The sequence below is a fragment of the Nicotiana tomentosiformis genome, chromosome 6 (genome assembly GCF_000390325.3).
Source record: "Nicotiana tomentosiformis chromosome 6, ASM39032v3, whole genome shotgun sequence".
In the NCBI taxonomy this organism is placed as follows: Eukaryota; Viridiplantae; Streptophyta; class Magnoliopsida; order Solanales; family Solanaceae; genus Nicotiana; species Nicotiana tomentosiformis.
The window spans coordinates 46,853,891-46,874,982 of record NC_090817.1 but is presented as its reverse complement, the minus strand read 5'-3'; the positions used below and the strand labels follow the sequence as shown (position 1 = coordinate 46,874,982).

General features: G+C 40.1%; 2 protein-coding genes across 2 annotated transcripts; both read right to left on the bottom strand.

Annotated features, from left to right (window-relative positions):
- Positions 1-1,568: 1,568 nt before the first annotated feature.
- On the bottom strand, positions 1,569-11,001 carry LOC138893931 (uncharacterized). The gene is made up of 6 exons (XM_070178601.1): positions 10,822-11,001; positions 10,549-10,740; positions 2,992-3,207; positions 2,430-2,579; positions 2,064-2,332; positions 1,569-1,866 (listed from the first exon to the last, which is right to left on the bottom strand). The coding sequence occupies exons 1-6, from the start codon at positions 10,999-11,001 to the stop codon at positions 1,569-1,571; spliced, it is 1,305 nt and encodes a 434-aa protein (XP_070034702.1).
- A 2,803-nt stretch (positions 11,002-13,804) lies between these two features.
- Positions 13,805-15,443, bottom strand: LOC104118720 (pelargonidin 3-O-(6-caffeoylglucoside) 5-O-(6-O-malonylglucoside) 4'''-malonyltransferase-like). Its single transcript, XM_009630042.4, has one exon. It carries the CDS (start codon positions 15,355-15,357, stop codon positions 14,032-14,034), a length of 1,326 nt encoding a protein of 441 aa, XP_009628337.1. The 5' UTR covers positions 15,358-15,443; the 3' UTR covers positions 13,805-14,031.
- Positions 15,444-21,092: the final 5,649 nt, after the last annotated feature.

Below are 21,092 nucleotides of genomic sequence, written 5' to 3'. Positions count from 1 at the left end.
CTATATATGGTCTCATTCACAGAGGAACCAGGTTCATCCATGTCCAGACGAGTGGCTATGGCAATGGAAGTATCAATGATTTTTTATGCTTCCATGTCATATCTCTTTAGCAACTCCATAATATACTTCTGCTGGCTTATCATTGTCCCCTTGTGAGTTTGCTTCACTTGTAAACACAAGAAGAAATTCAATTCCCCCGTCATGCTCATTTCAAACTCACTTACTATGAGTTTTGCAAATTCCTCACACAGAGAGTCGATAGTTGCTCCAAAAATAATGTCATCAACATAGACTTGTACAATGAGCAGTTTCCTTCCTCGTTTCTTCAGAAAAAGGGTGTTGTTAATTTTTCCTCTCATAAATTCATTTTCTAGAAGAAATTTTGACAACCTTTCATACTAAGCGCGAGGAGCCTGCTTTAGCCTATACAAAGCCTTGTCAAGTTTAAAGACGTGCTCAGGATGCTCATGATTCACAAATCTAGGTGGTTGCTTGACGAAGACTTCTTCTTTTAGAAAACCATTCAGAAATGCACTTTTGACATCCATTTGGAACAATTTGAATTCCATATGTGATGCAAAGGTAATAAGAATTATGATTGCCTCCATTCGAGCAACTGGAGCAAAAGCTTCATCATAGTCAATCCCTTCTTCCTAATTATAGCCTTGAACTACTAGCCTTGCCTTGTTCCTTGTTGTGTTTCCAAACTCATCAAGTTTGTTCCTGAATACCCACCTGGTTCCTATAACAGTTCGATCCGTAGGTCGTGGAACCAGGTGCCATACCCTGTCCCTCTCATATTGATGGAGCTCTTCTTGCATAGCTGTAATCCAGTCTGCATCTTTTAATGCTTCTTTGATATTTTTGGGCTCTATTTGAGAGAGAAAGTCTGAGAAGTCAAGTGAGTTTCTAGCCTTTGATCTGGTTTGAATTCCTGAATCAAGAGGAGTGATTATGTTTTCAAGAGGGTGTGAACCTTTGTGCTTCCAACTAGACACCTAAATCTCATTGATAGATGATCTAGGTATTTCTGACTGTGGTCCTTGGCTGCTTCTCATCTCAGCATGTGGGGTGCCTTGAACATCATCGACAACTCTGTTCTCAGCTTCAGTTATTGTGATTGCGGGACCAGGTTCCTCTCCATCTGTTGGAGATATAGTTACACCATTCTCATTTGACTCCTTGGTGTGACTCATCATGTCAGCATTTCCATTTGCCATGTCAATGACTTAACCAGGGACAATTGAATGTTCTCCGTCTTGATCACTCTTATCATGCAAGTCCTTTTCACAAGAGTGGTGAGATTCATCAAAGATCACATGTATGCTTTTCTCAACACATTGAGTTCTTTTGTTTTATACTTTGTAGGCTTTGCTTTGTGATAAATATCCCAAAAAGATTCCTTCATCACTTTTGGCATCGAATTTCCCAAGTGTTTCCTTGCCGTTGTTGAGAACAAAACATTTATAGCCAAAGGTCCTTAAATGTGTCAGCTTGGGCTTCCTTCCGTTCAGTAGTTCATATGGTGTTTTATTTAGAAGGGACCTGATCATGCACCTGTTTATCAATTAGCATGCAGTGTTGACTGCTTCTACCCAGAAACGTTTTGCAATACCACTGTCAATCAACATTGTTCTTTCCATGTCTTCAAGAGTCCTATTCTTCGTCTCCACAACACCATTTTGTTGTGGTGTTCTTGGAGCTGAAAAATTGTAAGTGATGCCATTTTCAACATAGAATTCGTCGAATTTGGCATTATCAAATTCTGTCCCATGGTCAGACCTGATACATACTACATTATTACTCATCTTCAACTGGATCTTCTTGACAAATGCAACAAACACTTGGAAGGTTTCATCCTTGGTTCTGAGAAATAGAGTCTAGGTGAATCTGGAATAGTCGTCCACTATAACGAAGATGTACCTCTTTCCTCCTCTACTTGTCACCCTCATAGGTCCACATAGATCCATGTGGATAAGATCAAGTGGCCTTGAGGTACTAACTTCCTTTTTGCGTTTGAAAGAGGATCTGACATGCTTTCCTTTTACACACACATCACACACCTTGTGGTCCTTGAAGCTTGACTTGGGCAGACAACGAACCGGGTCCTTCTTGACCAATTGTTCAGCAACGTGAAACTTGCATGACCCTGCCTTCTATGCCATAGTTCAGCATCATCATCAACATCACTTAGATAGGTGAGATCACCACTTTGCAGGGACTCAAAATCAGCAACATATATGTTTTTATATCTTTTCGCCACTAACACCACTTCACTAGTCACAAGATTAGTGACTGCGCATATCTTTGACACAAATTCCACTTTGTTTCCCTTGTCACAGATTTAGGAAACACTCAGCAAGTTGTACTTCAATCCGTTTATATAGTACACATTTTTAATAGAGTGAGAGAGAGATTCTCGTTCCAACTCCCAAAATGTATCCCTTTTTGCCATTTCCAAAGGATACACTCCCTCCTTGCAGGGCCTTCAGTGAAAGAAAATCGATTGTACTTCCAGTTATGTGCTTTGAGCAACCACTATCCATGTACCATTGTTTGCTGCTCCCCTTCACTGTTCCCTGCACAAGGAAATTAAGGGTTAGAATTAGGAACCCAAATAAGTTTGGGTCCCTTGTAATGAGGAAAGGGATGAATGAGGGTTCTTTTGGTCCAAGCAGGCATCATGCGTCTTTTATATGAGGGACCATGTTCTCTAGCAATAATTTCCTTTTTAGCAAAAACTATGTTTTTCTTTTGAGACTGAAACTTGGCCTTACAGGTTTCCTTAAAGTGCCCAGTGTTACCACAGTGAGTATAGAGCCAGTTGTCAGGTACAATAACATACTTGCTATGTGGGTTGTAGGGAGTTGTTTTCCTTTGAAACCTGATTCCCTGCTTGTTTCCCCCATTGTTCGTGTACATGGAAGTTATAGCTTGAGAGGACCAGGTCCACTTGAGTAATTTTTTAAAATCACTCTTGACTCTACCTACTTTTTCCTTAAGTTGTTTGTTTTTCTCGAGTTCAACATACAAACTAGATTTCACTGATTTTATCTCATCTTCAAGCCTAAGATGTGTTTTATCCGCAACTTCATTTCCTTTTTGAAGAATCTCATGCTTACCTTCTCCTTTTAGTTTCTCAATTGCATCCTTCAGATCTACAACTACTACTAATAAGTCATCTCTCTCATGCTCTATGCTAGCAATCTTTTCAGTTAGAGCTTTTTATCATTTTTTAAGCACTCAATGGTCTCTTTTGAATCGACCACGACAATCATTAGATCATCCCTCTCATCAGCATCATTGAATTCTTTTCTTGTTTTGGGAACTGTTACTGCTGGGTCATCACTGTTTTTGTAGGGATGAAGGATCCATCGCAGATGACGTCCCAGAGCTCTGAGTCTTCAGCCATGATGAAGTCATGCATCCTTGTCTTCCACTATCCATAGTATTGGCCATTGAATCTTGGTGGCCTGTAGGTAGATTGATCTTCTTCAAAGTTTGGTAGAGCAGCCATGAGGATCCTTTCTAGGTATTAGCCTGATAGAAAGAACCCGCTCTGATACCAATTGATAGAATGTAAGGGTCCACCAAACTATATAGAGAACCAGGTTCTCTATTAGTTCCTACAAAACACACGCACACTGCAGTAAGTAAATGACACAAAGAAGTTTTAGGTGAAAAACTCCCAGCTCACGGGATTAAAAACCACGACCTACCCTTGTAGGATTTCAACTTCACTACTGAGCAAACTATAGATTACAACTTATTGTAACCTAGGAATTAACCGCTTAATCCCTCACTAACTTGTAACAACTTTATTACAAGCCACTTTGTAATAACTCTTTTACAAAGACTTAGAGCTCGACTAAACCTAGTCAAGACACAAACACAAGAGTTTATGATTTACAATGGTTTCCTACACAATGCTTCTAACTAAGCTAAATAGGAATTACAAGTAAAGAACTTTAATAAAGGTGAAACATAACTAAGGACATGTAATAACTCAATACAGAGAACTGGTCCGTTGTTATGTTGTTCTTTGTTCTTGATTCTCTTGAGAATCACTTGCAAGATTGACACAGACTTGAGAGAATGCTTGATAGATTCTTGAATGTGCAGGTGTTTTCTTTTACCTTTGCTTGATATTAATAACTCATTTGTGACATCATTTGAATGATGCAAGTAAGTTAGGTAAAGGGCATTTCCCACAAAGTTGACTGCTGTACTGTTTTGCACTGTTACATGTGCAGGCAGCAACTTTATAGCTGTTGGAGAGTTGACTTGGTATGGTCACCAGGGGAATTGATGTCCATCTGTTCCCCTTGTTGTTTCTTTGACTTCTGAAGAGTTGATTTACATGTCCAGCTTGAGACTTGTTATTCTCACGTACTTGAGGATGTGTATCAGTGTCACGCCCCAAAACTCGGCGAGCGTGACCGGCGCTCTACCAAGTGAACCCATCCGAGAAAACCTGTTAGATTTCCTTCTACCCAAACTCATCCATGAATAAAGAGAATACATATTTTCGTTAATCAAACAATAAAGTGATCAGGTCTGCAATACCAACTCTTACCATTTGTTACTTCATTTTAAAGTCTCAAATTTCACACACATTTTCATGGTCTAAAGTGGAACAAATAATTCAAACACAACATAACTAGTTTGAGTTCCCCAGCACCAATATATAACCCACACTATGTCTACGGAGCCTCTAAAGATATAAAAGAGTATTATGATAATGCTGGTAACAAGGCCCCGACTATACATCAAACATAATACACAAGGAACAAAAGATACATGACCCCGAAGTGAAGTGGGGCTCACCAAGTCTGCTGGGAAGAGAGTGTACCGCTATCACTGATCAGTGCTGCCTGCTATGGAATCACCTACATTCATTAAAAGATGCAGCGCCCCCGGCAAAAGGGACGTGATTACATGTGGAATAGTACTCATATGAAAGGTATACAGAATAACATTTAAAAATACGGTAACTGAAATAAGAGACATTTAAAGTAACCAAAAGACTACAAAACATCGCATAGGTTCAAATATCAGGCCTTATTATACTTGTATCATTCTAAACTTCTTTTAGGGTCATCCGAGCCATATGATCTATACGTGGAACACATGATATATTATACACTTATGCGTTTCATAGGCCGTCCTTAGTGTTTATTCATACCGTAAACCTATGCATCTCATACACAATTCACCTATGCGTTTCATAGACCGTCCACAAGATTTCATAACACAATATACCTATGAGTTTCATAGACCGTCCACAGGATTTCATAACACAATATACCTATGTATTTCATAGACCGTCCACATGATTTCATAACACAATATACTTATGCATTTCATAGACCGTCCACAGGATTTCATAACATAATATACCTATGCGTTTCATAGACCGTCCATAGGGTTTCATAACATAATATACCTATGCGTTTCATACGCCATCTATAGGATTTCATAACATAATATACCTATGCATTTCATAGACCATCCATAGGGTTTCATAACACAATATACCTATGCGTTTCATACGCCGTCTACATGATTTCATAACACAATATACCTATGCATTTCATAGACCATCCATAGGGTTTCATAACACAATATACCTATGCATTTCATAGACCGTCCATAGGATTTCATAACACAATATACCTATGTGTTTCATAGACCGTCCACAGGATTTCATAACATAATATACCTATGTGTTTCATAGACTATCCATAGGATTTCATAACACAATATACCTATGCATTTCATAGACCGTCCATAGGGTTCATAACACAATATTCCTATGCGTTTCATAGACTGTCCTAGGGTTCATAACACAATATTCCTGTTTTGGCAAACAACCATAATTTATGTTTATACTATCACTTACTTGTACTAGCCACGGGTGATCATAGGACATTAATAACATTATTATGTAAAGGAGCTAAAACTCATCTCATAATGTTCACACGTTCTTTTATTTCATTGGCACTATTGGCCATATATGTAATTCTCATTCTGGGCACGATGGCTACATTTAGTATTCCATACTCACCCTTTTCACTTTCAAGCATCATCATCATCATCAAAAATAACAAGGCATTATAAATCAATATTTTTAGTACACATGTGAGCAATTAAGAGTCTTAGGCACATAGAGGTTTTTCACAAAACTTGGCATGATATCCTTCGTTTGAACTTGACTTGAAGTCAAAATATTATTAACGCACAAGTCATACTTTGAACGTAATCTCAAATGACAACATAACATGATAAAGGAATTTTGGGATACCTATTGAACATATATCTTTCAACACAAGCTTATTCGGAATAACCACTTTCATAATGAACAATTCGGGACTTACATAGGTTACATGAATACCATGGGATTCAATTCTAGGAGAAAGGTTTAGCCAACATACCTCAATGGAGCTTCCTTAAACTCTAAAATATTCCGGAATTCATAGCAACTCCAATCTATTTGAGAATTAGAACAAAACCAAAATTAGGAAGATGATCATGGTTTTAGCTTATTTGAGCATTTTATCAAACACTAGGTATGCATTAAGGTTTCAAGGTCCTTTTATGGAGGATTCCATCATCCCACAACCCATTCTTTACCATTCTTAGTTCAACAATCTTATTACACCCCTTGATATCACATGCATGTAAAATAAACAACTCTCATGCCCAAAAATGATCTTGCTAATAATCCATTTTCAGATAATTTCGAAATTAGGGGTTAGGGTGTAGAATCTTACCTCTAGGATGAAGACCCAGTGAGTTTTCCTTCTTAATCTTCCAAATATTTGAGCAAGAATTGAAGAACAATTATTGAGGAATACCTTCTCACTCTAAGGCACTCTCTCTCACTCTAAAATGTCAGATTTTTGCTCAAAAATGGCCCAAAGCGTGTATTTAACGAAGTATGATCGGATTTTAAAAACCCAAAAATGAAGCTCCGGAATAAGGTTTGCGATCGCATAATCGATATGCGGACCGCATATCAGCTGCATAATTGGTGTCCCAAAACTGGCAAAAATCTGCCTGGGTCTGCAGCCAGTATGCGGCCCGCGGACCTGTTCTGCGGTCGCATAGTGAACCGCAGAACAGTTCTGCGGTCGCATAGTCGACCGCAGAATGGCATCCAAAACTGCCCCTCCTGCCTCACTCTGCGGCCATTATGCGGTCCGCAGAGTGATTCTGCGGTCGGATAATGGAGCGCATAAACATATTTCTCTGCCAAAAATTTTTTTTTATCCCTCAATGTATTGTTCAATTCAATAATGACGTCATTTACAGGTATACTTCAATTAAGAAATCACAATAATATTGACAGAACTCACACAAAAAACCTAGCTAACATCCCTAGACATTATACAAAGTTTATCCAATATTCTTAGCAAAATGATAGTCAACTTGTATGCCCGCTAAATAAGCTTTTTTGCTTGTAAACCTCAATCTCCAAAACCTGTAACAAGTATTAAAATTTCTCTTCAGAAAAACCAATAAAGATCAACAAGATAATTGGTTAAAGAATATTTTATAATTTTACCCTAACAATGATTTAACTATTTGCCCAAATTCATCAAGTGTGATAATATACAGTTCAAAAGTTAAACAGCCACGTGAAAGGGACTGCATGAACTCAAACAAAAAAATGAATTAGAACTTTGGAAAATATGTTCAAGGATAATTTTATCTACTACTCGAGTTAAAATATTATATACAATTATGAAATAACTTTTTGGCTAACGGTAAAATTCACAAGTACTCTTGACAGAAGCACAATTATCTTTCATGCTAAAGTAGTTTAAGCTTTGCCCTTGCGCAGGTTTAATGTGAAAACACATAGGTCATTGCATCATTTACTTTAAAATAAGGTGCCAAGACTTGAAAATTTTGACTTTTTCTATTCTTTTGACTGAAGAATGTATAGTAACCAATATTGACTTCAATTGGGTGTTTCAATAATTTGCAAATATAACTTAGCTACACATTTATATAGCATATATATCCTTCTACTGGTATGCCTCTCTGTATTGTTAGCACATAGTAGCATTGCCTTTTGTTTCTTTTAACTAATTAAAGTCTAGAATTTTTAAATGCCAAAGAGTATCTTGACTTCTAAGCCTTGCATTATTTGCAGCTGATATCAACTTTATAACAGAAAATCCAGAACATAGATAATTTAATACTTAAGAAGTGATAATACTTTGGCACCTGGCGGAAGGAAGCCATATTTCGTAGCATTCGTAGTGGATCCGATCTTACTTTATGTCCTTGATTGTTTCACATTAAACCTACAGAGAGTCAAAAGAAAACAAAATAAGAAAGACATGATGAAAATAATGTATTTGCAAAACAATCATGTAAATCAGGAGGTACACGTTAATATACTAATACAAAAAAGATGTTTTACCTCATCCATTCTTTTTCGTGTATTTTGTGTAGGATTTTCTTATTACTTAATATCATCATCCATTTGTTGCGGAATCTCATAGGAATCATGAGGTTTTATTTTCCTCACCACACGTCAACCCTTATTGGAATTGTCATTAATATAAAATACTTGTTATGCTTGGTCCGCTAATACAAAAGACTCATTTATTTTCAAAATTTCCCCCATTAACACTTACAAATTCATATTCATCTTATTTAACTCCTTTTGTTTCATCATTCACATCAAACCAACTACATCGAAACAAAATTACTCTTCTACCAGGATGCATTGCAATTCAAGTGTATCAGTCAAAACTCCATTGTAATCAAGGCTCTCGCCATCTTTACTAGTCGCACCAATTACAAGCATCCCATAATTTTGAGTCTTTAACTGTTTATCACATGGACATGGTATTTCATGCCATTTTCCTCTTCTTCTAAAAGCTTAATCAAAAAATATTTGCACCCCAATTAAGTAAGCTTCATCAAGCCGAATATCAACAAGTTACATCTACTACTTACTAGTGCCATAAACTTGGAAGGTAACATAAGAATCAAATTAGAAAAACATATAGGATAATGAAAGTACTCTGGGGCCATCACCCTCGGGTAATGAGTTTTAGCAAGGAAGGAAACTTTGTGCTTGAACAGTCTAGGATTGGTGGATAGGATTTATTGTAAGGGCCAAACGGTCAAATGAACCATGCCCGCGTAGACCACCTAAGTCATAACACAAAGCTTGTACACACTTATAATCTTGTATATTCTGCACATGAATGAAAGAAAGTTTCTACCTTGCAGATACATATTTTATCCCTTAAAACCATTACATTCTGTTCCTTAAGGATATGGAGCCCAAGGGCCGCCTCTATCCGGATCCAATAGATCACCCCAACTCGGGGACTGTCATCTAAGACAAACCCAGCTTGGGCTATCGAAGCCCGGAGGCACAAAGGCCTATTAAGCAGTGCCTAAACTTAAAAGGCTACGGCCACCCCCACTCGGGGACTGTCGTCCAAGGCAAGCTCAAACGGCTCGGTCTATCGAAGCCCGGAGATACAAAGCCTATTAGGAAGTTTCTGAACTTAAAAGGCTACGGCCATCCTAAAAACGGCTCGGAGACGTCCGAAACCGGTAATCAAAACATAAGGCCTTTAAACCAAACCGTTTCAAAGGTTATCCTCGGCAAAATTATAGTCTAAAAACATCTGAACAAACACTTTGGGGAAAACTTCCGGTCATATCGAGCTCCCACAAGTCTCAAACGAAACTTACATCGAAATCAATCTTATTCGTCTTATTCGGACCTCCGAACAACAACTTATTACTACGTTTTATTCCGTACTAAGGCATTTGAAATATCTGCAATTGTAAAAAGAATGGTAAAGGTAATAGACTTGAAAATTGTCAAGAGGAAAAAGAACTTGTATAAATACATTCCAAAATATCTTTACAAAGACCAATAAAAACAGTCTCAACAAAATAAAAGTACAAAATACAGACAAAACATCCTAAGGCACCTACGCCCGATCTTAACCAGAACCCCTCGTCACCAGAGCCGTCGGGGTCTTCTCTATCCTTGGGTTCACCGGAGCCCTCAGAGCCTTCTTCATCCTCAGGCTCAGCCAGCTTCTTGGCCTCGACCTCGAGCCTTTTCGCCTATTCAATCTCGGCTGACATGTCGAAACCTCGGGCATGGATCTCCTCGAGGGTCTCCCTCCGAGACAACCGCTTCACGTACTTAATAGTGACTTTCAGACGGGCCCGACTACCTCAACATCAGCCCTATATTGGGCCACCATCTCTTAAGCATCGGCCCTAGTTGTCTCCGACTCGGACCTTGCTATTTCAAGCTCCTTGCCAAGGGCATCCTGTTCAGCAATAGCCGAGCCTAGTTGAGCTTGGAGGTCCTCGTTATGTGGGCGGTCTCCTTCTCCAAAGCTAGTCGGTCTTTTTTTTCCTTCCAGACATCGGCTATGGCCTGGACCTCGTTTATTTCAACTCGGAGATCCGGTCAATCTTCTGCTGGACCTGCGATATTTGATCATTAGCCACCATGGCTAAGTCATCATCACTAACTTCGGAAATCTTTACCTGTTCCACCAGGTCGACATACTTCTTCTCAGCTGCATCCAACTCGGCCTGGAGACTCTTGACAGCTTCTTCGTAATGCTCGCTGAGAAGCTTATACGTGTCCCTCTTCTCGGCGAGCTCCCTGGCCTCAGCCTCGAGCTGATTAACCTCAGCCCGGTATCGGAGAAAACTTTTGTGATGGAGTACCAAGGCCTGCAAAAAGATAAAGGAGAGAAGATGAGAGAAATATCAAAAAACTAAGTCAGAAGATGGAAGAACGTAATGATGCCTTACCCGGTTCAGCGCATGCTGCACTTCGTTGAACAAGCACGGCACATCCACCTTGTTCAATTTTGCCTGGTCTTCTTCGGTTAACAGGAACTGGAGGTAGCTCGCCACTCCAACGAGGGCAGAAAGAACCCGGGCATTCTCCGAGACGGTGATGATTATTGACCTCTTATGGCCGGGATCCATGCTCGGGGAGGGGAACTAGTTGATTAATTTTGTGCTTGAGTTCAGCCCACCGACCTCTGAAGATGGGTCTTTCCTCGACACTTCCAAGTCACCCAACCAGAAAAAGTCTTCCAGAGCGGTCGAATCCACATCTTCGAAAAAAGAATGAAGGGGATCGTCCGCTCCATGGGCCCATTCGTTGGATCGCTCCTTCACCGCTCGGGCTTCGTCAAACATGGATTCGGTGAATGACGGCGACCCCAAAAAATCTATGACACCGGGCAGACCAGAGCCGGCATCTCGAGAGGTCTCAGGCCTTATCTCTACATCGGTTTCCCGAACCTGAGGGGGATTAGCCCCTGTTGTTTCCCCCTCGGCTATCGCCCGCTCTACAATGGATGTCGGCTCATATGCCACAAACATATCACCTTTCTCGGGCTCATCCCTGAACCGGAAAAGCGAGTCCGAGTCAACCTTTTTTGGCTTCTTATCGAGCTAGGTCCAACCTTCTTCTTGGCTTCTTCTGTGAGCTCAGGGAACTCGAAGCCTTCCTTTTCTTCTTCTCTCCTGCTACGGCCCCGAGCTGTCCCGAAGCGGAGGGATCAACGGACAGGTCCTTGGCCCCTACTAATTGCCTGAGCTCAATGGTCTTAGGCAAACCTGCGAAAAGAAAAGAGAGAGAATGAGAATATGGTGCTAAAAAAGGGGCCTAATGTTACTTATTAGGGAAAGAGAGCTTACCGTGAGAACGGGCCTCCCAACGGCCCTTCGAGAGTTCGCTCCATGTGCACTCAGAATAAGGCATCTGCGAACAAATGCTCTCGATCCACTCCTTGAGTCGAGGAATGGCGTTTGGGACTCGAGCAACAGCTGTACTACCGCAAATACTGGTGAGGAAAAAAGAGATAAATGTAAAATAGACATTTAAAGAAAAGTTATGCTTACGTGATACATTCCACTTTTCGGGAAATGGCCTTAACTCGGCAGGGATCAAGTCTGCGGTCCTCACCCGGACAAAGTGTCCCTTCCAGCCTCGATCCCAGTCCTCATCGATGCATGATAATGGGGCTTTGCTAGCCCTGCGTACGAGCATTATCAATCCCCCTCAAAATATTCGGGGACTGTACAGACGGAGTAGATGATCGATGGTGAACCGACAGAAGGCGATTTTGTTCACGAAGTATCGAAGGAGGATTACAATCCTCTACAGAGACGGGTGGATCTGACCGAGGTATACTTCATACCTCTTACAGAAGTTTAGAATAACCGGGTCCACCGAGCCCAATATGAAGGGATAAGTGTAAACACTCAGATACCCCTCCACATGAGTAGTAATGGCGTCCTTGGGCCAGGGGATTACTATGACCTTATCCGCCCAGCCACAGTCTTTTTGAACCGCAGGAATGACCTCTTCGGTGATGGAGTATATGTACCTAGATACCGCCTCACACCGGCGCTGCACCGATGAGGGCTTTTCGACCTTAAAGTCATACGCGATCGAGCACCCCCCGGGGATGAACATTTTCAAGGGAGGCTCGGGAGCCAGTTCATCGGTAGCCGTGCCCGGAGCATTTCTCTCGAGGATGACCACATCGGGAGTGGTCTCCTCGACTTCGGCGGTCGGCTGTGAAGAAGAGGAAGCAACTTTTTGGGGAACAGTTTAGGAAGTTTTAGCCATTGATATATGGAAAAAGTTTGAAAACTATGAAGAAAGGTTGGGAGATGAAAGGTAAAAGCTTTACTGAGAAAGTCAAGTGCGCTGGTTTGGATAGAAAATAAGTAGAAGCCTGAAATTTACTGAGGAATCTCGAAGAATGGAGGTAAAAATGATCGAGTATGAAGAAGGGCAGTGATATCCTCAAGACTCGAAGGTAGAAGCTTGATCAAAAGGTAAAAAGTGAACGAAGGAGGGGAGTATTTATAGAGTCTTCGCGTCATTTCACATCGAGGGACGACCCACTGATGGCTGACACGCGTTTAAAGTCATAATGACGCGACTGTCACGGCGTGTTGAAGAAGGAATCGAAGTGCACATATCATTTCTCGTCGTTTCCGTAAACTTACTCTTCGAGAAACGAGGGGATTATATGTGTACGGGTAAAACAAGCCCATGGGACACTTCGATTTTCGATGAAGTAAACAGAGGAAGAGACGTGACTGTATGGGACCGGAATCGAGGCAAGGAGCCCTCGAGCCGGAGTCGAGGCAAAACGTCTGCCCTCGGGAGTATCGAGGCTACAACCCCAGGATCGATTCGAATCCCAAAAATCTCAGAGGGCATTATGAGATAATTGAGCACGAACAACATGGCCGTGATATCCGTGACCAGCCACATGTTACGGTGTGAATCTCGGCACGTATCGGCAGAAAATCGGTGTTTAGTTAAACGGAAGATTTTTACCTTTTGTGAAATTGTACTTAGGGTAAGACTCCCCTACTATATAAGGGGGGGTCTCATTATTCATTAGGTACACTGTAACACGCATATCAAGGCAATATATTCTTATTTTCTCTATTATTCAAAGTTCTTACTTTTGTTCATCAATTCATCAATAACGTGTGCCCGGGATCGAAGGCAGGCATTTTATTAAGCTGTTACTAAATCAGGGATCACTCCTCTTGATTGGTTTGATAATTTATTAAGTCCCTTATCTGTTTAATCTAACACAGTTTATCATTTGTATTGAATTAACCCATGTATCTTTAAGACCACCTACAAATTTAATTGTTATTCGTTTTTCAGGATAAACAAAATCGATTCACTTGTCTATAAACCACGTATAAATTTAACTGTACCGTTTTACGGATAAACAAGATCCCCATCTTTGATTCATGATATACAACTTTGATTTTATTAATAATTAATCAGAAAGCCTTTTAACACTGCTTGCCAAGAGAAGCTTCCTAGGCTGGTGGCGAAGCGCCTTAGTTCTTTAGGAGAGGTTGAGGGATCAAACCTCAGTAACTTAATTGGAGTTCATAAGACATTACAAAGGGAACTTTTCTTTATTGCCAACAAACAAAACATTGAAGTAAAATATTGATTCATCATCACTTAAAATAAGCCTTGATATCTTGGTCGCATTCAAAGAAGCGCATGTAACTTTCCTTGATATCCACCTGCACACAGACACCATTGCCACACTCTGCATCATACAACCAACAAGTTTGAGTATGCCTGGATCCAAAATGCATCAAGCAAGGTTTCCCCCAACCAAAATCAGCTCCTAGTATAGGAAACCTGCACAAACTTGAAGACGTAAATGCGTCAACTTTATGACTGGCTCCCCAGTCATTTGCCTGGAAACTTCCATTGTAAATATCAGCAACCGCAGAGACTATCTCATCTGGTGATTCCTTGTTGCAATACTCAATAGTTTTCTGCACTGTATCCCTTATCAATGCCACCAAGTTATGCAGCTCCATCTCGGTCTCCCCCGGTACAAATTTTACTGGAGAATCAACTACAAGATTGCCAAAACACTTTTCAATTTGAGGCAAAGAGATCTTACTACGCAAGTTGACTGGGACTCCCATTAAAGAACGCCTCATATTTCTGTTTTTCGCTTCCGAAGCACGGATCAAAGCCCTCCATAAAACTGCTGTAATCATCTCGACTCTCGTAGGTTTGAAACTCAAACATGTCATTTCATCTCTTAGCTTTGATATAGCAGATTCATCAATATATAACCTCTTAGCGACCAGTTTGCTTTCTTCACGTTTCTCTCCAGGAATACGAGGCAGTAAAAGTTTAGATAAATCCCTTGTAGGGAAAATTTCACCCAAATTAAAGCTCAGGAAATTGATTTCTTTTGTGGGAATTCCGAGTCTACACACTTTGGACCACTCGTACAAAAAAGAAAGACTCGAGAATCCGTCCATTGCAATGTGGGCATGGCTCATTGACAGAGCTATGCCACCACATTCAAATCTGGTTACTTGGACGATAACAAGAGGTGTAATAGCCAAATTATCTTCATCAACAGTCCAAGTATCGTGAGGCCAACAAAGTACTGCGGCATTAACATCCTTGTGTGCTTGCTCAAGAAAATCATCGAGCTTACTATTGACATTTGCCTTTACAAATTTAACCCCTTGATCAAGGCAATTTATGGAGCAAAAATCCTCTGTAAATCTACCAGCTATCGGGTAAACATGGGTTAATACTCTAGATAGGGATTCTTCGAGTTGTTCATCCGTAGTGGAGATTTTGTCGTTAGGTGGATAGAAAAGAACAAGAGGCAAGTGGACATCTTCAGCTATTTGATCAAAGAAAGATAACTTGTAATTTTGTAAGTGATTTGGGGTTGGTGAGGATGGTGTTATGAACTTTGTGGATAAGATATTAACTTGCAGGGCAGCAGATTGGGAACCCATGTTTGCAAACTACAATGGAAAGGAGAGAAATGCTAAATGGAAATGTGATGGAGGGCTGTTGCAAAGCTATGAAGAGTTCACGCCTTCTTATAGCAGAAACTTTTTCTCACAATAACAAAAATTTGAGCTCAAAAGAAAATATTTTTTTTTGTTGAAAAAGAATATTTTCCTCCAATTGGAGGAAAATGAGTTCATATGAGGAAAATATTTTCCAAAATATTTAAGCCAACCAAACATGAGAAAATTGGTAAACATTTTCCGAAAAATATTTTCCTTCATACCAAACACACTCTTAGAGTGCCAAATTTTTTATTTATAGAAAATAATTTTTATAAAGAACATTTTCGTAGCATATGTCTTTTCGATTAATAACCATTTCCATATACTCCCTCTGTTTCAATTTATGTGAACTTATTTGATTGGGCACGAAGTTTAAGAAAAAAGAAAAGACTTTTGAACTTGTGGTGTAAAATGAGAAACATATATTTTGTGTGAGCTATAAATTATTGCATAAAGGTAAATTATTTTCAAATAAGGAAATGAGTCATTCTTTTTGACACAGACTAAAAAGAAAATATGTTCACGTAAATTGAAACGAATGAAGTATTATAAATACTCCGAAAACAATTACGTTATCAGAAGCTAGATAGATGGTCGGCAATATACTTGTTTGAGCTGATTTTTTGCTACGTTTTAACAATTTAAAGAATTATTAAATAGATTTATTTGAAGAATTGTTTAAAAGATCTCATGACCACCCTTGGCTTTGTTATATTTAAGCCGCGAATAATTCCTTTACTTTGGCCAATTATGGGCCCGAGGGTTGAATTTGTTGACTTTTCGAGCGGAGTTGGGAATTGTTATAAATTGATTAATTATGAGTATTGGAGTATATTTTTATTGGTTTGCATGTTGTTTGCCTAGTTTCGGATTAATGGGCATCAGTTTGAGGTGTTAGAGAGGCGTTAGAGCCTGTTGTCGAACTTCAGAGCGAGGTAAGTCTCCTTTCTAACCTTGTAAGGGGGAATTTACGCCGTATGTGATATATTCTTATGTTCTACATGTTGTGGGAGCTATTCATGTATGAGGTGACGAGTGTCCGTGGGTATGCTAGAATTTCTGATTATGTCCGGATAGACTTAGACTCACGCCATATTTAAATTTTACTATTTTGAGTCCTTCTTGCCTATTTAAATGCTTTAATTTACATTTATCATGAGACTAGACTCGCGTAGAGTATCGTACTCTCTTTTGTTTAGAAATTCGACGAGCTACTTGATTAGCCGCAAAAAAATTATCCTTCCCTTACGAATTTCTCCCCCGTTGTGCGTATTCATCGAAAAGCTTCCTTAGGATCAGGTCGTTCGCCTCGGCAGTATCATGTACCACACTTATGGGATCGGGATGAACGCCTCAGCAACACTCTTATGGGATTGGGTCGTTCGCCTCGGCAGTATCATGTACCACACTCTTATGGGATCGGGTTGTTCGCCTCGACAATATCATGTACCACACTCTTATGGGATCGGACCGTTCGCCTCGGCATTTCTATAAAAATACTCCTATGGGATCGGGCTGAACGCCTTAGCAACACTCTTATGTGATTGGACCGTTTGCCTCGGCAGTGTCATATTCTTATGGGATCGGGTTGTTCACCTCGGCAGTATCATATTCTTATGGGATTTGGCTGTTCGCTTCGACATTTCTATAAAATCACTCTTATGGGATCGGGCTGTTCGCCTCGGCAGTATCATATTCTTATGGTATCTGGTCTTTCGCTTTGACATTTCTATAAAACCACTCTTATAGGATCGGGCCGTTCGCCTCGGCAGAATCGTGCAAAATACTTGATAAGAAGTCCGCGTATTTATGAATTTTCCAAACTTGAGATGTGACCATTAATTTGGTGTTGACCATTACTTACTCCATTTGAGAGGTATCCAGTATTTGAGGACTTTGTGTGTACTGTTCAGCTGTAGACTGTACTATTTGCCTTTACCTGTACTTATTGTTACCTACCATGTTTCATATTTGCCCACTTATTATATTGATTTGCTAGACCACTAGTAAGTGTCAATGTCGACCCCTCGCCACTACCTCTCCGGGGTTAGGCTAGATACTTATTGGGTACACATTGATTTACGTACTCATGTTGTACTTCTGCACTAAATATACAGGATTTGACAGATTCATTTGATGGTCACTTGGGGGAGAGGCGCAGCTGCTGAGGGGACTCTATGGTGAGCTATATTCCATACCACGATTCGCAACACACAGAGTTTCTATTATAATTATTTACCTTATCTTATCTACCTTGTAATCCAGACAGATGATGTATTGTTATTATACTTCCTAGTATATGCTCATGCACTTGTGATACCAGATTTTGGGGTGTTCTAGGATTGATGTACAATTGCTTACATTGAAACACTTTTATTTTATATTTCATTTAAATTGTATGTACCTATTATTTTTATTGCATTGATCTCTCTATCTAACAAGATTCATGATTTTAAAAATAATAAAATGAATAATTAAGCTGATAGTTCATCGTTGGCTTGCCTAACGGTGACGTTGGGCGGCATTACAACCTATAGTGGATTTTGGGTCATGACAACTTGGTATTAGAGAGTTAGGTTCACTTAGGTCTCACGAGTCATAAACAAGTCTAGTAGAATCTTGCAGATCGATACGGAGACGTATGTACTTATCTTCGAGAGGCTACATGGATGTTTGGAGCACTTCCCTTCTTGATTCCTCGTCGTGTGATTTGATTCCATTAGAGCTTATGCCTTCATTTCCTTCATACTCATTCTCATACGGTGTGAAGTGCTTGTTATCAATTGGGCACCGACGAGTTGTGAAGATGCTACGGATGCAGTGCAGGATGCTTTTCCCTATGAATATGAGCGGGCCATTAACGTCGCCTTGTGGAGGAATATTTTGTCATTTCAGGCCAGTGATGGTATTGCCTACGGTCGAGACTTGATATATCTGAATTTGGTGGAATTCTTGTTAATATTTTGGTGTCGTCGTCCTTGATTGAATGCATTGAGACTCATCGGCGTGTCAGTCTTCATTTGTTTCTCCAGGGCACGGTGTTGTGGGATAAAACCTAAGATGAAGTTATCATAGATGGTTGTGTGTTGCGACTTCAAGATCGAATCGGTGTTTCATGTGTTGATGGTTCGATGGAGATGATCTCTGAGGTGGTTTCTATGCTTAGGAATTTTGAAAGTGATGAGGGGGGCTTGATTTGAATGTAGGAAAAAGTGAGGTATTCGATCATTGTCTTGGGTGCAATACGGCTTCGAGTTTCAAACACGTTGTTGGACCTTAGGGTAGTGTTAATGAATGAAAAGATTCTTACGGCTGGCGGATCAGGGTGGACCCAAGGAGGTTAGTTGATTTCATGATGGATGTAACTATAGCAATGACATTGGAGGAGGTCGATATGAGATTACACAGGTGGGCTATCTTCTGTGAGTAGGTTAGCGGTTGCATGGTTTTGACGAGGTTCCTACGAAGAGTTCTACTTTCTGTCCAACGTGGGATGCATGTACTGCGATGTGAGCTTGGATCGCTTGAAGAAGATGGTACGACTGTTAAGAGATCGAGTGTGCGATTGTGGCTGACATTATGGGATGTGTTATGATTGGTGCAACAATAGGTTGCAGGAAGTTGGCCGAGTAACGGTGTAGGATCATGGTAACCGGGGAGAAGAAGTCATTGTGGGGTATGGATCTATTTGATTGTAGCGTAAAGCTAAGTGCGGGAGCTCGCCGTCTACGATTGGGTCACGTGGTGATTTTCCTTTGCAGTTTCAGGTTATTGGTACATTGGTGGATTAGTTATTACCAAAAGGAGAAAACATCAAGGGTATTTTGGACAAGGAATTTGACGTATATGTGTTATGTTTTGCCATAACGATTCATGTGCAGGTGTTGGGAATGACACAAAACTTATGCCTCATGTGGATGTGATGTGCAAGGAAAAGAATTCCTCCGATTGCTTCTTTGGAAGTGTTCATGTGCTAGCAGAGCCCTAGAGTTTTGTTACATATTCGGGACCAAGTAAGAGTGGGTGACTCTCAACAATGGTTCTAGTGGGTTCAAGAAGTAAAGTGCGGTGTTTAAAGATTTTGGGTTCGTTATGCGGCTGAGGACTGGGTTTCTTAGCAGAGTGAAGAATACTTCAGGAATTTCTATGTTATCATCGTGTCTACGGTGCAGTGTTAGAGAAATTGGAGAAACAGGTTTGGATTCGCAGGAGGTCTTTCAGAACGGGTGTATCAGTCGGAGATGCTATAGAGCACGAAGAGGTTATGTGATGGCTTATGGGTATCAAGACGACGTGGTCTCGTGATTTGGGTCACGCGGGATGAGTGATGTTTGAGGTCCGTTATGTGATTGAATATGACTATTATTCCAAGGGCAAGTCAAGAGTAAATTGGAAAAGTTGAGTCAGTTAGCTATGGCTTGAATCAGCATGGTTCTGCGGTTATGGAAATTCGGTTGCGTTGTAACGACTCGACTTGTCGTTTAGAACATTTATGCTCCTTTCAACTATTTGAAGTCTTGAGTAACTTCATATAATGTATTATGACCAAGTTTGAGTTTTTTTGTATTCGACCTCGGATCAGAGTTTTGATGATTCCGTTAGGTCCGAATGGCGATTTTTGACTCGGGCCTATGCCCGAAATTTAATTTGGATATTTTTAGGATATTTCGACATCGTTTCTTCAAGCATAAGTGGTATCACATTAAGCAAATGAGCTCCAAAATCGGTTTTTATTGAAGTATTAGATCCGTATGGAAATTATGGAGCCATAGAAAAAAGAATCGTCGAATTCAGACATCGTATGAGAGAGTTATACCGATTTTCGGGCGAAATCAAAAAGATTTCCCATCGCCGGAGCCCAGGGTAGCGTTGGGTGCTAGCCCTAGCGCTGGGAATCTTGAGGTTCTGGAAACTAGGCCACAGGTAGCGCCCCACGCTACCTGTGGTGCTCAAAATGTTATATACTCATTTCGGAGTTCATTTCTCCCCATTCCTCTTGGCCAAATTTTGGGATTTTCCCCCACTCTCTCAAGACCTCCAACTCCCTCCATCTTCAAGGTTAGTAATTCCTACTAATTTGGTGTTTCATTCCATTAATTCCATCCTAAAACTTACTCAATCCTCCATAAAATACATAGATCTTCATGAAATTTCTTCAAGAACTCAAATGAGGGTTTGGAAAGATTTCTTCCAAAAGGTAATCCTACACCCTTAGACTTACATGTATGGATATTTTATGGGAATATGAAGATGAATTAAGTATTGTGATTGGAAGCCATAAGTTCCCAATTTTAATACATAACCATTGTAGAGATTGAAAGGTGATTATTTGATGGAATTTTGTTGGTTAGGTATGGATTGATGGTCATGTATGTGATGTTGGGAGTTATGAATTGCTTAAGAATGATTGTGGGATAAATTATTGGTAAATGGTAGTAGTTGGATGAACTAATTCTATGGTTAAGAGATGTAGAGATTAATGCCTACTAGGTGTTTGATAAAGTGCCTAAATGGCCTAAATTATGGAATTTGTTACTAATATTGGTCCCATTGGATGTTTTTATTGTAGATTGATGTTGCTTAGTGTAGTGTATCATTGTAGTATCATTAAGGGACGAATTTGAGGTATGTTGGCTAAACTCCTCTCTTAGAATTGAATTCCATGATGTTCCCGT